The sequence below is a fragment of the Cuculus canorus genome, chromosome 7, assembly GCF_017976375.1.
Source record: "Cuculus canorus isolate bCucCan1 chromosome 7, bCucCan1.pri, whole genome shotgun sequence".
In the NCBI taxonomy this organism is placed as follows: domain Eukaryota; kingdom Metazoa; phylum Chordata; class Aves; order Cuculiformes; family Cuculidae; genus Cuculus; species Cuculus canorus.
In genome coordinates this window covers 25,100,584-25,116,608 of record NC_071407.1, presented here as the reverse complement: position 1 = coordinate 25,116,608, position 16,025 = coordinate 25,100,584, and the positions used below count along the sequence as shown (strand labels likewise).

At 41.2% G+C, this 16,025-nt stretch overlaps 1 protein-coding gene across 2 annotated transcripts in view; it reads left to right on the top strand.

Annotated features, from left to right (window-relative positions):
• Nucleotides 1-16,025, top strand: part of ZCCHC24 (zinc finger CCHC-type containing 24) — a 114,191-nt gene that overhangs the window by 80,196 nt on the left and 17,970 nt on the right. For both annotated transcript variants that reach the window (XM_009565192.2, XM_054071022.1), the window contains exon 3: nt 15,387-15,551. In XM_009565192.2, coding sequence (XP_009563487.1) covers nt 15,387-15,551 — 165 coding nt within the window. The remainder of the gene's footprint in view (nt 1-15,386; nt 15,552-16,025) is intronic.

Sequence of the window (16,025 nt, the reverse complement as noted above, 5' to 3'; positions counted from 1 at the left end):
GATTTTTCTTCCCCTCAAAATGCAAGGTAAATTCACTCCTACTGCATCTCTGCAATCAGAGTAGGCATGAATCCATCCTTCAACTACCATCTCTCTACAGAAAGATTATCAGTGTAAAATGGGAAAGGGGCAACAGTAGCACACCTCCCTTCCCTGCATCTTGATCCCACCTCTTCAGTGGTCTTCTGCAGCCAGCTATGGCAAGCATTTTATACCAGATTCATTAAAAAAATAACAGTTTCTTAGCCTTGAGCAAACGACAGAGAGAAACAGCATCTAGTGCAGACACTCTGCAGTGGCCAGTTTCCTTAGACTTTAGAGAAGTTGAAGATGGCCTTGGTCACAAACGTGTCCCCATGAAAGCTACTGAACATAGCACAAAGCCTTGTCATGACTTCTGTGCCCTACGGCCCCTTGGTGGATCCTCTGTTCTCATGAGGTTTCTATTAGAACATGAATTCATCCTTTCTTTTGTTTGATAATGAGCTTCTCACTTTACTTGCCTGTGGGTATTAAAACTGTCTGCTAGGACAAGAGAGGAATCAGAAATTCTGAAAGGCCAATGTGGATAATCTTCAAAATAGAACTAGCACCTTAAGAAAATAACTGCTCCTGAATATATGCTGTAGCTCAACACCACAGCTGTCCTTCCCACATGCTCTCTGGTGCAGCTTGTTCTTCATTAGCATTAGAGATCCCTGACCTGGTGGTGGGTTTTGCTGTTGGATTGTTTTTTTCTTGAATAGATGTCTCCCTTCGGGGAAAAAGTTTATTTACTCTATAAGGCCCATTCATCTCCCAGTCCATTTCTTGATGTTGCTTAGGATCAGTACGCGCCAAAGAATGTGGAACTACCAGTTGACCGCAAGCTACTCCTCCACTTTGGGTCAGTTGCTAGCAATAGATCTGGGGTACTGCAGGTATCATTTGTTCAAAGCAGTCCAGTGTGAGACTCCTATGGTGACAACAACATCTCTGTACATCAGCAGGAAAGTGGTGACTTTCAGGAAGTGAGATTTTATGTATCCATGATAAGGAAATGCTGTGTGCGTGTGTCTTTGACAATAAAATGCTTAAATATAGGAAATGCTGTCTGTGGCCACTGTACAAACACATTGTGAAGGTTGCAAACGGTTGAATAGTTTTGTTTTTTAAAGAAGGAATAGGCAAAGAGGTAATGAAAAAAACTGGAATAGAAATGTCATCTACTTGCATGAAAGGAAATGGTGATTACAACTCACTTGTGTAGACAGTTACCATTTTGTTTCTGACTATATTCTAGTCAAAACAGTTTCCATTCAAAATTTCTAACAGCAACAATTATCTTAATCTCAAAGTTCCTGCTACACAGCTGTACAGAAGAAGCCTAAAACATAGGTGCCAAAGAGACTTAATTTCTTACAGTACAGCCAGGCAGCCTGATGAGTCAGACATCAGTTTCCTATTTCAACACATAAGAGACTATTTCTCTCAAAAGCCACAGTTACGGACCAAGAACATCCGTGGCCTGATTCAACCTATGACCTTCATGTTTTCCAAAAAGTTTTGGGTAACAGTCCTTCTCCCAACTTGTTTTGTGACAGATTAGAACACCACAATAATTAGCAGTGGAGAGATAGAGTCAGTTAACTGACTTTTTGGCAGAATATGAAGCACTAAAAAGGCTATAAAATTTTATTCTATATCTTTCCCATGCATTAGTCATCTCCTAGATGCAACTTCTCTCCTTTCAGTCTAGCCAGAACTCTGACGCGAGCAGTCCTCTTCAGCACACTGACTAGGTTCTGCTCTCACCCTTCAGATACCTATGACCATTCTCACTCTCTATGCACTGACTGCAGTCCATCTTTTCTCACCTTCAAGGCACTGCACGCTTTTGCATATGATCAAGAAAGATATTACAGAGGGAACCAGTTTGCCTCAGTTTCTTTTTGTAAGAGTTTGAGTAAGATTCTTAGAGTTTGTAATGCTACAAACATCAGCCATGAACGTCACAGAATGGTTAACAAAGTTTGGCAGCTGCTGATGCTGTTTTGGTTGCATGACACAAATGATTCTTCAGACGATCCAAGCTAGCTTGGCACATAGCAGAAAAAACCAGTGAAGAAGCATAGTGGAAAACGCAACTATAACTGCAAGAACAGGATGGACTGGGAAGGGAGGGAAGAATGGAGGAAGGCAGAGGTGCAGATTCATACTGTATTGTCACAAACTTCATACTGAAGTATGGGCATCATTGGGTTACCTAAAGTACAGAGGTACATGCCTCTGTGTTTTCACTGCAAAACAGTGGTTATGCTTAAAACAGTGAGGCTTTTCTGATGCACGTCAGTTATGAAAAAACAGGTTTTTAACTTCTTAATAGAGAGATTGAACCTACAGTAGAAGAAAAATCTAGCGAGGGGTTCCTTCCCAGGCACCTGCACAGACGTCCAACGCAAGTGAATGAGGATCTCTCAGGTGATGCCAGGCACACAAACTAAATAAGGTAGCTGGGATTTCAAGTGGACAGACTTACACATAGCTATAGCAGGGAGAAAGGACAGGTTTCTAAGACTTACTTCTATGTATCATGCTCATGCGATCTGGCAGAATTATTTCTAGAGGAAAGAATACTGAGACAAGAAAAAAGTCCCTTTCACATTATTAAACTCAAACATTTATGCACTTTAGATATCAGCAGCTGAAGTCATGTTTCATTTTTGGCCTATGCAGAGCATGCCTTTTTCCAGACTCAGAAGGAATGTTGTAATTTAAAGCAGGCTGCTTGACTCAATTGGTGTTTTTGCATGTCATCTTGGCGACCACGTGTGAGGGGAAAAAGGTGGAGGGACAGAGGCTGAGGTGGAGAAAGGGAGGGTGGTTGCTCATCTGGTCTTTATTTCCTTCCTGTTTCTTAATAGTTCAAGCAAAGTGCCCATTGCATCTAGAAGCAATGACATTCTCACTGTGGTATTTCATCTTGGAAGAGGACAGGCCACAGCCTGCTCTGTGTGCTGGTGACCTGAGAGCCTCCATCACTATGCTGCTTTGCGGTAGGAAGGTTAGAGGGGGTGCAGGCAGTACTTGAGTTGGTTTTTTTACAGTGGGAAAATTTCTAAAAAGGGCCCAAGCTGTACCTCTTGCATGCAGAACTTCCTAGCAAAAAACTACTCGTAACAACTGTATGTGTACTTGCCTTACCTTCTGCCACATGGGCTTTGTCTAATTTTTTTAGTGATGAATCAGTGGGGATGTCACAAGCAGTTAATGGAAAATTGTATTTTTTACTACTTTAACCAACCAGGTTGTAGGGAAAACAAAAATCTATGAAAGAGAAAACATCTGTTAAGCATAGCTTTTAAAAAAAACTAGCTCAAGAGGAGAGGTCAAGTTCACTTGAGACAGACCAAGAGCAGTCCTTGTTCCAGACCTTTTTCTGAGACTCATCTAATTCAAGATTCATGCATACTGTTAACCTCTGTAGTTACAAACATTAATTACTCTGCCAAAACGTGCCTGTACTCCAGATGAACAACTGAAGCACAGAGAGATCAAGTTACTTGCCCACAAACCCCCAGATGCAGGCTATAGGCAAGCCAGAAACTAAGCCCAAGCTTGTGGAGACCCAGTCCAGTGCTTTAACCACAATAGCACATTCTTCTCCTCATGAATTGCACTCACCTATTACATTTTTCTTACTGTAGTTATACCTCTTCTTACGCATTGTGCAGGACATGCCATGAACCAGGGCTTGAGTCCTTAAGGATTTAGTGGTTACTTGAAAGAGATCCTGTCCCCTCAGAAGGAAGGAAGAAGGCAGAGTTCTTCTAGAAACATCCTTTCTCTTGAAACTCATCCTTATTGTCTTAACAACGTTTCCTTTGCTTTCCAAGAGTTGTTTTGAAGAGATAAAACCTTTACAAGGGCAAAAGCATTTCTGCTTCAATTAAAATGAAGCCCATCATTATTATGATTCAGACACATACGAAGGGAACAAGAGAAGAGTGTGTCAGCCCAGAGGGTGCAACAAGCAGCATAAAGTCAAGTCAGAGCAAAACAAGCAGTTTCCTGAGTGGTAACACTGCTAAAGTCGCATTTTACATTGCACTGTGCAATTGCATTGAATTAAAATACTCTTTGCTTTGCCTCCTGATCCGCCCCACCCCGTGTATTCTCAGCCTCCCAGTGCAATACCTTCCCTCTGCATCCTCCCTCACCCACGCTGCAGAGAGCAGAGCCATTGTCCTTTGGTCATTGTCAAAGCCCAAGACAGAGTGTTCAGGCAAGTGCAATGGAACTTAGAATTTTTTAAGAAACATACCTTCTTAATTAAGGATATTTTAATATCTCTTGTATCACATCAACCTTGCTGTGGTCTATGCTTTGAGATGAATCAGTTTCATTTGGAAACTGGGCAGAGAAATTAATGTTACTTTTAGATATACAAATGATGTTAAAGCTTCTAATTGAAATAAAATAATTATTTATTTTAATTGCCTCATTAACATCATTTGAGTCCTGCAAACTAGTCTGCTTCAAAGGAAAATGTACCTTCACATAAAGCGGTTGTCTCTCCTGACAACCCTGGGGATAAACAGACGACTTCTAAAGAACAACCAAAAGTAACAGATTCACAAATTGAGGTTTCTCCCTAAAATCTCGGTGGTATTAAAGTCGCTCCCAAAATACTTCAGCAACTGAAGCCCAGCAAATATATGTCATGGAGGAAAGCCACAACAGGGCCAGATATAAAAAAGGATAAAACCACCAAAAGATGCGGACAGTCATACAGCAGGATTTTACAAAGCATCCAGAGCAGCAGAGGTGGCTGTCTCCCGTGAGCATCTACAGTCCTCTTTATATTCAATACAGGCCCTTTCTCTACTCCCCTCCATAAATTCACAAAGTTATATCAAGCAACATCCAGTATTAGATTAAGTTACAGCTGTTCATGGCCCCCTAAGGGCTAATGTTTTGCAAGTTGCCGTGTCTGGAATTAGAGTTCCTATGCAGCTTTCACTAACAAATAGTAGAGACAACTACTACTATTATGTGTGTAGTTGGATGCAGAAAATGTCTCAGATTCTCAGCTGAAGCATAAAACAGAAAGCAACACAATCTCTACGATCACTGCAGAAATGGGAAAATTCCCTGATCCAATTCCTCTTTTGAAAATTTGCTTTGACCAAATAGTGGCAGATCCAGTCTAGTCCGGACAGTGTCCTAACATGCAGTTTCTTTGCCTGGGCACTCAATAAGGAAAGAAGTACCATCACAGGACCTATTGGGAATCTGCTGCTGCATATCAACTTCATAATTCAGTCCAGATCATCTTTTCAGGTGGAGACTTTTCTGTAAGCACATCTCAGAACAGCAATGAAGCAGAAGGCAACATCCCACAATTTGAACAGGGCTTCAATGGCACCTGCCGCTCACTTAGAGTATTTGGAATAAAATGACCTCCAGTGACATCTGGCTGCCTTTCTATCTGTTTTGCCTCTGGAAGGGTCCCGTGACTTTTTAAAAGACAGATCGTCATCTTCAGACCTGTCAGTTCATACTAGAGCGGTGCCCCAGCTGTGCCACATTAGACCTAGGAGAAACCCGAAACCCACATGAAGCCATCTGAGGTGGACCAATTAAACAGGTCCAAAAATATGAGTCTTGACCTCAGCTTGGAAGAGGTAATGCCTGATTATAGCAAGAGTGTGACCCTCACTGCTCCAAAACTCCAATTCCAACGACTGAAGAAAATGCCAACATATTTAATATAGTGTGCTACCAGAGAAGGGAAGGAAGAGAGGAGGAGGGTATTGCCATTGTATGTTTTCAAGCAACAGATTAAGAGGGACAAAAGAGTCCACACATCAGGAAGCCATTAAAATGAATACATTCCTAGTTTCTTCATAATTAATTCAGCATGGCCAATTTTGTATCAGAGAAGGGGAAAGAAAGATTTCAACTGCTTCCTTTTTTCTCAAGCTGTTTGGAAGAATATGATCTTGTAACGCTGTAAAGAAGTGCCTCACTGCATCCCAGCAGGCGAGTGTAAATTTAACTCTTCCACATGCCAATTTTGATATGCAAATCCTCATTTTCTATATGACATACAATACTTAAATTGTACAGCTAAGACCCAGGTTCATTTAGGCACTAACTATATCCACTTTCCAGCCCCATCCTCCTTTTTACTTCATATCACAATAAATAACACATTGGAAACAGTTTTTGCTGCAGAATTCCCTAAAATAATTCTTGTCAGTACATTTCCTTCATTATAAGCGTTAACATTTTGTTCACATTTTGACAGTTATCTTCGCATGCATAAGGAGCAGAGACCTATTCTTTCCCTGTTCCTGAAATTTTCACTTCTGGGTTAGGCTAAGTTATGCAGTACTTTTAAAATAAGATTCATTAGGCAGCTATTTATATGCTCAAGTAATTCTATTGTTTACAAAGTCCCAAGGGAACAAACATTCAAGCTGTGATTGGTCACAAGTATATGTAGTCAGTTCGGGAGCTCTTTCAGTCATTCAACAAGCAAAGAATCATGGAATCATAGAATTGTTTGGTTGGGAAAAAACTGTGGAATCAAGTGCAACCGTACCTGTCCACTACTAAAGAAGATCCCTGAGCACCTCATCTACCCATTTTCAAAATACCTCCAGGGATGGTGACCCAACAACTTCCCTGGGCAGCCTGTGCCAGTGCCCAATAACCCTTTCAGTGAAGAAATTATTCCCAATATCTGATGTGAACCTCCCCCGGTGGAACTTGAGGCCATGAGCAAGTAAAATCAGCCCTTGAGGTACAGTTAACCAAGAAAATTATTTGCAGCTTTCCCTAACAGAGGATTTGGATGGGGTTAATTGAGCTCTGTGGTTCTGAAAGTCTGCCAAGCATCTTAAACACTTGATCATTGCCTGTTGCCCTATATATAACATGATATAGCTGAATATGTAAGGATACTGTTTGGAATTCTGAAACCCAGAAAATTCACATGAGCGTTCAGCAAAAAAAAGAAATCTGACGTTCATTAGAACTGTGAATACAAGGAGAGTTTCACCTTCTATTAAGACTTCACTAACAAACCTCACCCAAGAGAACATGCTGCTTTGCATTACACTATGTACTCAAATTTTCTTCCATGAACAAGATTGATTAGAAGTTTTGAGAACGTTATTTGCTTGGTCTGTTACAACAGCGCTAAGATGGCCCAGATTAGCTTCAAGGTTCCTTTATGCTACATAAGTTACATCACCATAAGTAGCCCAAAGCCACGAGAACCACACGAAACGGCAGGGAAGAGCAACGTGACCTGAAATAAAGAGCTGAGGTACAGTGTGACCTGACCAAGGTCAGACAGGGAATCTGTTAGGGCTACTTACTTAACCTAGGTGTTGGAAGCTCAACACAAGTCCCATTACATTGTCCTTCTTCCCAAATATTTCTATTACACTGGTTGCTTGTCAGTACCTCCAAAGTTTTTTTAAGACAGAGGCCTATAAAACCAGCATACTCTGATTTAAACAACACTTATTTTCTCAGACTATGGTACTGAGCTTTTATGTGGCTTTTGTCTCTATACAAGCTATGGAGCGACAGCTGGGATTCACAAAGAAGGAAATCCACACTACCAACTTCTCAGAGCATTCAGTGTTCAGCAATTGACTCAGACAGTAATTAATATTTGGCAATTCTGCAAATATTGTGCTATAAATTGACTTATCACAGAAACCTGTATTATATCTATCTTCGGCTCAAACACGGTTCCAACGATCAGGTCAGCTAGGCATTTTGTAGCAGAAGAAAAGCCTTTGTTCCAAAAAAACATGACTAGGATTCTGAAAAATCTGCAAAACCAGACTTTTATTCAAATGTTAGAATGTTTGCCAAGCCAGCTTCTCGGATTTCTAGACTTTGATCAGCACGTCCATGACAACCATGCCTATTGCTTTAATCATCATCAGAAACCATGTGTGTGTTATTAGTTACAAATACTGGCAAATCTTACTTTCGTTTTACCATTGTGGAAATGAGATCAACATCACTGTTAATGTACAATATGTTGACAACAGTGATTTTTCAAAGTAACAAGAGCTCGTATATTGAAATGACAAAGATGAAGTTGTCATCTTCTGCCATTTCAAGATTTGCCTATAGAAGTTCATTGAGACGGCTTAATCAATATACTTTTAAATGTTTCCCAAAAAGTAAGACTTAGGGAATTAAAATTTTTGTAACAGCAAATGTAGGGTAATTATTCGAGCAAAATAAAAAGCCTACTTTTATTTCGGATAGTGCGCTACACAATCTTGCATGTTGTGCATAATGCTCTGCTCCTGGAGAACTATGTTCCATTCCGAACCCCATCCTACTAGAAAGGCACTGGACGCAGGACCAAGAAAGTAGAGGACTATTTATGCTCAGTAGAGGTACATGTATGAAGATGAAATAAAGGAAAAATGTGTGTACAATTGTATTGCTGAGATACAATTTGCTTGCCAGAAATCCTTAGTTTGGAATATCCATCTAGAAAATCCATATTATCTGTTGTTTGGTAAATCAAGTAGAAGGTTGTATTTTAATAGCGATGCTGTAACCAAGTATGCTTTCTGACCATTACCCCTTATTCTTTTAACTAACCCATATCAAGAGCACTCATCTTATCATGAACACACAAATTATACCTGAAACAAGAAAGCTGAAACGAAGCATTAATTTGGTTTCTGTATCCCCTAGGTGCCCTTCCTATATTGCATGCACTAACTAAAGATGTAGCAACAGTTCATTTAAACATCTCAGCAGTCTCCAGTGTCACACATCAGTAATACCATACACCAGCAACACGGACTAGGCACAGCGAAGAAAAAGAGACCAGCTATGTTAGAATTCATTTCCTCAACGGATAAGCTTCTGTATCTATGCCTTCTGTTGATACTCAGATTTCATAGAATCATAAAATGGGTTGGGTCTGAAAAGACCTTAAAGATCATCCAGTTCCAATCTCCCTGCCATGGGGAGGGTATCTCCCTTCCCATGGGCAGGGATACCTCCCATTGGAACAGTTTGCTCAAGGCCTCATCCAGCCCTAAAAGGATGGAGCATCCACAACTTCTTTGGACACCCTATACTTAAAGGAATACAAAAGTCAGAAAGAACAGAGAAAAAAAAGTTAACCAATCTAAGTATTCTCTTTTATATGCCATTTAGGCATGACATTTGCTGAAGACTCCCACAGGCATACAAGTGCTCCCTCATTCTCTACCCAGCCTACACAGATGAGAAAGGTCAGAGGATTTCAGCAAATTTCCCAACACTCTACAACTTGCTGCAGAGTCAGAACTCAAGTGCCAGAGTACCCAGCATGCCAAATCACTCCTAGTACTTTCTTTTTCCTTTTCTTCTTGGATATGCTTCATGATAGGTATATCCATCTTTCTCAAAACTATGTATTTAGAGTAGCACAAAATAAGTGTTTTAGGGTTTCTTAATGCCGTATCCTAGTTGTGTTGACTTACAATTGAAAGGGTCACAGGGTTTGCATTTTAGAATTCAACTCTGGGTCTCCCACTCCCTCAAACCACTTAGGAGCCAGTCAGTGCATCAAGTTGATGTTTGCTATTATTGCTTTTCTGCCTCATTTAATGAGGCATCCTTATAAGCAGATTGTTCCAGAGTTCTTCTAGGAAGTGGACCTACCAACCAGTGTCATGCTGACTTCATCTTCCCACTGTTTTATATCTTTCAACTGTGTAATACAAATTTAGGGGAAGATGAGGTGAAGGGAATTAAATAATTTGTTTCTCTGCATTTCACTTGAAGGGAACTCTCTGCCTGTTGTTGTTTACAACGAATCTAGTTTTAAGTAGGACATGGCGGGGGAAGGGATTGTTTTGGTTTTGCTGACTCTGCAAACTGATACTTTGAGGGAATTGTCTGGGGAAAGCAAAGAGTCCTTTATTACGTCCATTGCTGCCAAGTGATTTGGCAAATTCCTCCATGAGATGCACAATCCAATAGGTTGTGAGAGCTTGGCTGGCCATTTACCAGCAGAAAAGCTCAATTTAAACACTTCTAAAATCTTATGATGGCCAGTTTGTGGTTTTGGCTGTAGAAAGGAGGAAGATGAAAAAATAGAGGCAGCTGGGTGTCAGTAGAGGATGGAATATTGATGTCATTTGCATTGCTGTGCCACACAAAAAAATACTGGCTTTGTACGTGTGTTGGCTTTAGCTAAAGCAGACACATGCACTGGCTAGGTAAACCTGCAATGATTTCACGTGTCTTAGTTCTCTTTTAGAAGACAGAAGTAGTGTATTGCTGCCTTATGAATCAGAGAGCAAGGGCCTTTCGCTTGGCTACCTGCTAGCAGACAGAGAGCCCAGCGAGGGCTTGTGCAGAAGCTGGGCTGATTCCTCAGTTCAAGGCCAGAGCGAGTCCCCTTCAGCCTCAGCGCTAATCTCACCAGTCCAAGGCTGGCTTTGGTTCATGCCTGAGCGCCACAAGGATTAAAGGGCTCTGGGCCACCACAAGTCTCAGCCCAGGGTCACCTAAGAGAAGGAAGGCTCTTCCTTCTATGAATTTTCTGCAGATTTCCAAAGTCAAAGCAGCACCAAGAACCTGTTTTGTAGGCCTAAATCTGGACATTGAGACATACTTCAAGTAATGCCTAGTTCCTGGTCCTTCCTGAAAAGTCTGGTTTTGATCATCCCCCTAGACCTACCTGTCCCAGAAGCATTAAATAACCTTTGAAATGTGTGAATGAACATCTGTATAGCTGTTAGAGAGCCAAACCATAACGTAGCAGGAGAGATGCTGGGAGGTTTGGTTTTACAGAGCAAGACTGTCAAATCAGCATTTAAAGTGTAAAATTGTAAACTCCCAGAGAAAGAAAGAGCTGAAGGTGTAAAAACCTCATCCACATTATAGTTTGTAACCTAGTTTGAATATTATTTCAAATATGACAAGACAGAGGGGTTCCACCATGCTTTTGCAGCTAAAGGTAGAAACTAGACCAAAGACTATCAGAGCCTGAAGGCAACAGGACAATATACATTAACGTGTAACAACAAAATGGTTTGCAACTATGAATGGGTGTGTAACTTTGCCAGGTTAAGTTGGAACATAAATCCCTCTCTGCTGAAAGAGTAAGAAAAGATAGTGCCCAGTGAGGGAACTGCAGGACCTAAACACCAACCAAGGTTTGCTGTTAAACACCATTCAAATTTAGCTAGGGTGAGGAGAGAATACAAGTTTAACGGTTTAGACAAGGTAAATCCCACATTTTGTAAAATAAGAGTCTTTAGGTTAATCCCAAAAGACAAAATGTGCCTGCTTGCTCTTTTTTTGGCACTTAGTTAAAAAAAAAACCCAGCCCTTTGAAGAAAAGAGTTCTCCAGCTGAATGAGCACTGAGACACCTCTGTCACAGAGCAACCGGGCGCTGGAGCACCCTGCCAGGCAGGGCTGGCAGCAGCTGCGCCAAGGAGCAGGCTGTTTCTTGGAAATATTTATGCAATTCAACTCTGCTGCTGCTGAAGCTCCAAACAAAAAACACACCAAAAAAGAAACCCCTAAAGCCATGCAGCCTCAGACCTCTCGGGCCATTCCTGTATCTCACTGAGGATTTACCTACCACCAAATGCTGTCAGATTTGTGTTTTACTTGGACCTGAAGGGTGGAGGGAGTTGGATATTTGCCTTTGCTGCTGTCAGTGATCTGCTGCTTCCTAGTGATCTTTCTCAGTAGAGAAAATGAACTTGTTTGTTTGAGAATCCAAATTCCCTCTGGGGCACTGTTTGGGAAACTGAAGATATGGACAGGAAAATAATATCTGTTAGGGCAAAGTATAAACATGCATAAAGCAGAATATCAAAACACCTACAGACAATGTTGTAGCATCGTCATCAAACTAATTAAAGTCACTAATTGAGGAGGGAGCTGTGACAGCCAAAAACCTAAATTAAAAATAAATCAGAAGTTTAGTCTAGCACTAACAGGAAATTACTGCCGGAGTCAGGGCTGCTACATTCTTTTCCTGGTTCCGCTTCCGATTTTCTGAGAAAACTGAGAAGGCAAATTTTCAAGGTAGCTTCTCATTTGGAAAGCCTCCATTTCTGATGCCAGCTGGGCACACAAACAAGTTAATGACTGGCGTCCTCTGTCCTCTCCCATGCTTTTGTGAGGGCAGAGGATTTCAGGGCACTGGCATCTCTGAAGTCAGCTACCTGGCCTGGAGAAACCTACAGGTCTCGGGTAATCTAAGGGGGCATCTCCCAAAATTTCCCCTTGTCTGTGCATTGTGGCTGGCATAACAGACTGCCGTGGGAGGCTCGTATTTAAATGCTCTTTATGGTTGGTATAACATATTGCAGTGGGAGTGTTATGTTGAAATACTGTTTGTAAACATTTACAAGACTTCTCAGACATGCTCTGTCTCCAAAGTCAGTGCTATTGCTTTTGGAAATAACACATTCTATGACCTGTATGTTTTCTGAAAGGATTACTTCTTAGTAGAAGCAATGAAGCTGCATTTCTAGGTCTGACTGCACAAGGAGTTTAAGTAGAGCATCACTGAAACTGAGAAGCAGAAATAACTTGTCTTCTGTTCAGTAATACAGCCCAAACTGAAGGTACAAATAAAGAAATCTGACACCTCAGGAGGAGGGGAAATGTCTCTCAGTCATGGGAGCTCTCAGCACACAGGACTCCTATTCAGTTCCATGAGAATTTCTAAATTAAGAGACCAGATGGCTCTTCCTTACACTGACTCGAGTTGTGACAGAAATTCCTCAGAGGCAGAGCCAAATTAATTGTCCAGAATAAGGATGTCTCCATAAATTGACTTTTTCCTGCTATACAGTCAATTACCATCTCCCATCCTTATCACAAGACACCATGGATCAGAGGACTACACTTTGGGTGCCTGCCAGCACTTATTTAGTTGTGGAAGTCCAAATGTTTCTCACTATACAAATGAACATTTTTATCTTCTATGCAGTATTTTATAAATGTGTGTCCTAGTGTCAGCTCCTTCTTTGCTATGAGAAAGAGTATTTATAGTGGTTTGTCACATTGAGCATCAGGTTTGCAGATGACACCAAGCTGAGTGGTGCAGTTGTCACACTGGAAGGACAGGATGTTATCCAGAGAGACCTGGACAAGCTGGAGAGGTGGCTGTGAAAACCTCATGAAGTTCAACAAGGCCAAGTGCAAGGTCATACACCTGGGTCAGGACAATCCAGTTTCAATACAGGATGGGGAATGATATGATTGAGAGCAGCCCTGCAGAGAAGGACTTGGGGGTGCTGATTGTTGAGAAGCTTGAAACGAGCAATGCACTCTTTGTGGCCCAGAGGGCCAACTGTATCCTGGGCTGCATCAAAAGAAGCACGGCCAACAGGTTTTCTGCCCCTCTATTCTGCTCTTGTGAGACCCCACCTGTCCAGTTCTGGAATCCTCAACATAAGAAGGATATGGAGCTGTTGGAACAGGTCCAGAGGAGGGCTACAAGGATGATCAGAGGGCTGAAGCATCTCTGCTATTAGGACAGGCTAAGAGAGTTGGGGTTGTTCAGTCTGGAGGAGAAAAGGCTCGAAGGACACCGTCCTGTACCTGAACAAAGCATATAAGAAAGCCAGGGAGAAACTTTTTACAAAGCCTTGTAGTGATAGGACAAGGGGGAATGGCTTTACATTGGAGAGGGGAAGATTTAGACTAGACATGAGGAGGAAATTCCTCATGTGATGAGGCACTGGAACAGGTTAGGAAGCCCGATCTAGTGGGAGGTGTACCTGCCCATGGCAGTGGGGTTGGATTTAGATGATCTTTAAGGTCCCTTCCAATCCAAACCATTCTAGGAAAGCATCTATAATTTGCTTCATATTTGTAACTGAGGTTGCTACTGCACCTGGTGCTTTTAAGGGCATTGCTATGCTGAGGAAAAAGCATGAAAAAAGAGATTTTTTTTTCCCTGTAGAGTCAATAAACAAGAGTAGATTTGAGTTCCTCCGGCTCCTCTTCCACCTGCCAGATGTGCAGGGTGGAGTGTACTCAGTGTTCCTTTCCTACTTGATCCCACATGTAACCCTGGTGGCAACACAGCATAAACCATCTCTCTGCATCAGCCATGGGAGCTCATGTCCCAGAGCTCCTGCCAGGCTCTGGTCTGCCAACCACCTGGCTTTTTCAACTCATGTTTTCACATAGAAAACAATTTGGACCTACATACTGAGAAATAGGACAAGCTCACGAAACAATAACAAAGTGTTTCCCAGCAATGGGTCATTTAATTTTTGTAAACTTCATCTGGAGATCTTAAAAAAAAAAAAGCCTTAGAGACATAACATATAAATAAATGACAAATAATCCTTTGGTAGGTGATCATACCATTTTGCCACTACACAAGCAAAATATCTCCCTCCAGGCAACAATAAACAAAATACAGCAAATACACGGGCAGTATTTCGACACCTGCTTGAGGCTCTGAGAAAATAGCTTCATCTTTATAGCTGTCTTCAGAAAAACTATACGCAATACTCTTATTTTCACCTTAACTTCTTCGCATATTATGTGCTGTACTATACTTTTGTTAAGTACAACAGCTTAGTGAGTGAGTTTATCAAAATAAAAACAGTATTTACATAAAGTCATTGCCTGCTCTACTAGCTTCCCCAGAGAAAAAGGCTTTCTTTAGGGAACATTTAACAATTAGACATCACAACATTCCCAATATTTGGGAATCCCTTCCTATTTCCATCAAAAGGTAGAAATCAGTGACACATTGTTTACCAAGAGCGAAAAAAAAATCTAAAGTTCATTAGATTGATGATTTCCACTCAAAAACATTTCTTCCTTTCATACTCAACATCCGTTTGCACTCTCATATGTAATAGTACCATATATCCACATACTAATGGATTGCCAGTGTTTCCTTGTTTAAAGGCTGTGCAAAGCTAATGTTTTAAAGAGTTCTCCTAATGGCAGGTTCTGCTACGGAATATGCAGGGATCTAGTGAAGAAAGAGAGTCTGTCACCAGCAAGCTTTTTCTCAGGATACTAAATGTAATGCCAGCAATATATACTCAACTGAGATGATCTTATCATAATGAAATGGATACCAAAACTATTCATTGCAAAAAGCACACTTCTGTATTTCTAAATACTCTGTTCAGTGTCACAAGTCTTTGTGATCTTTTGAGTACTTCTCACAGAATTAACTTTACAAACTGTTGAACTCTAGCTTCAGCATATGACCTCTTCATTAAGGGGGTATTGCATCCACATCTGCCTCCAGTATCTCCTGCCCAAAGTTTCCAGATGAGAAAAAAAACTATACTTTTCTGCTACTCCCTCACACCTCTTCTTTTGGGTTATTTATTGCTACTTCCCCTTGTTTTGCAGGCTCGTCCAAAAGGAGAAGGTCTGACTCCATACCAAGGCAAGAAACGCTGCTTTGGTGAATATAAGTGCCCCAAATGCAAGAGAAAATGGATGAGTGGAAACTCCTGGGCTAACATGGGACAAGAATGTATCAAGTGCCACATTAATGTTTATCCTCACAAACAGGTAAGAAGTGCAGACCTCCTAGCAAACAGACTTGGAACTAGGAATGCTCTTGACTTTGTAAAGCATGGGCAAGACTTCAACAGGACCTGACTACAACACACTACGCAGCATTGTGCCCCATAGGAGCTGCTGTTCTCAGTCCTAGAAATCTGGACTGGTGTTATCAGAATCTCAAAGTTCTAATTTCCTGTCTTTCAGTAAAAAGACCTCCAAAACAAAATCTTCGCTTGCCTTTGTCATAGAAACAGAGCGTGGAGCCTTATAATCTGAGGCGTAAAGCAAGTGCAGCAATAGCAATGGGCCTCATAGTTCTTTTGATTCTCTTCATATTTACATCAATTCATGTTATGTTCCACTGCTGAAGTTAATTTCACACATGCACTGCATTTCTTACCTGCTGAACTAAGATTGGACTTGTTCAAGGGACTATGTCTATTTATAAAGATTAGCAATTAACAATATTGGAAGTTACTC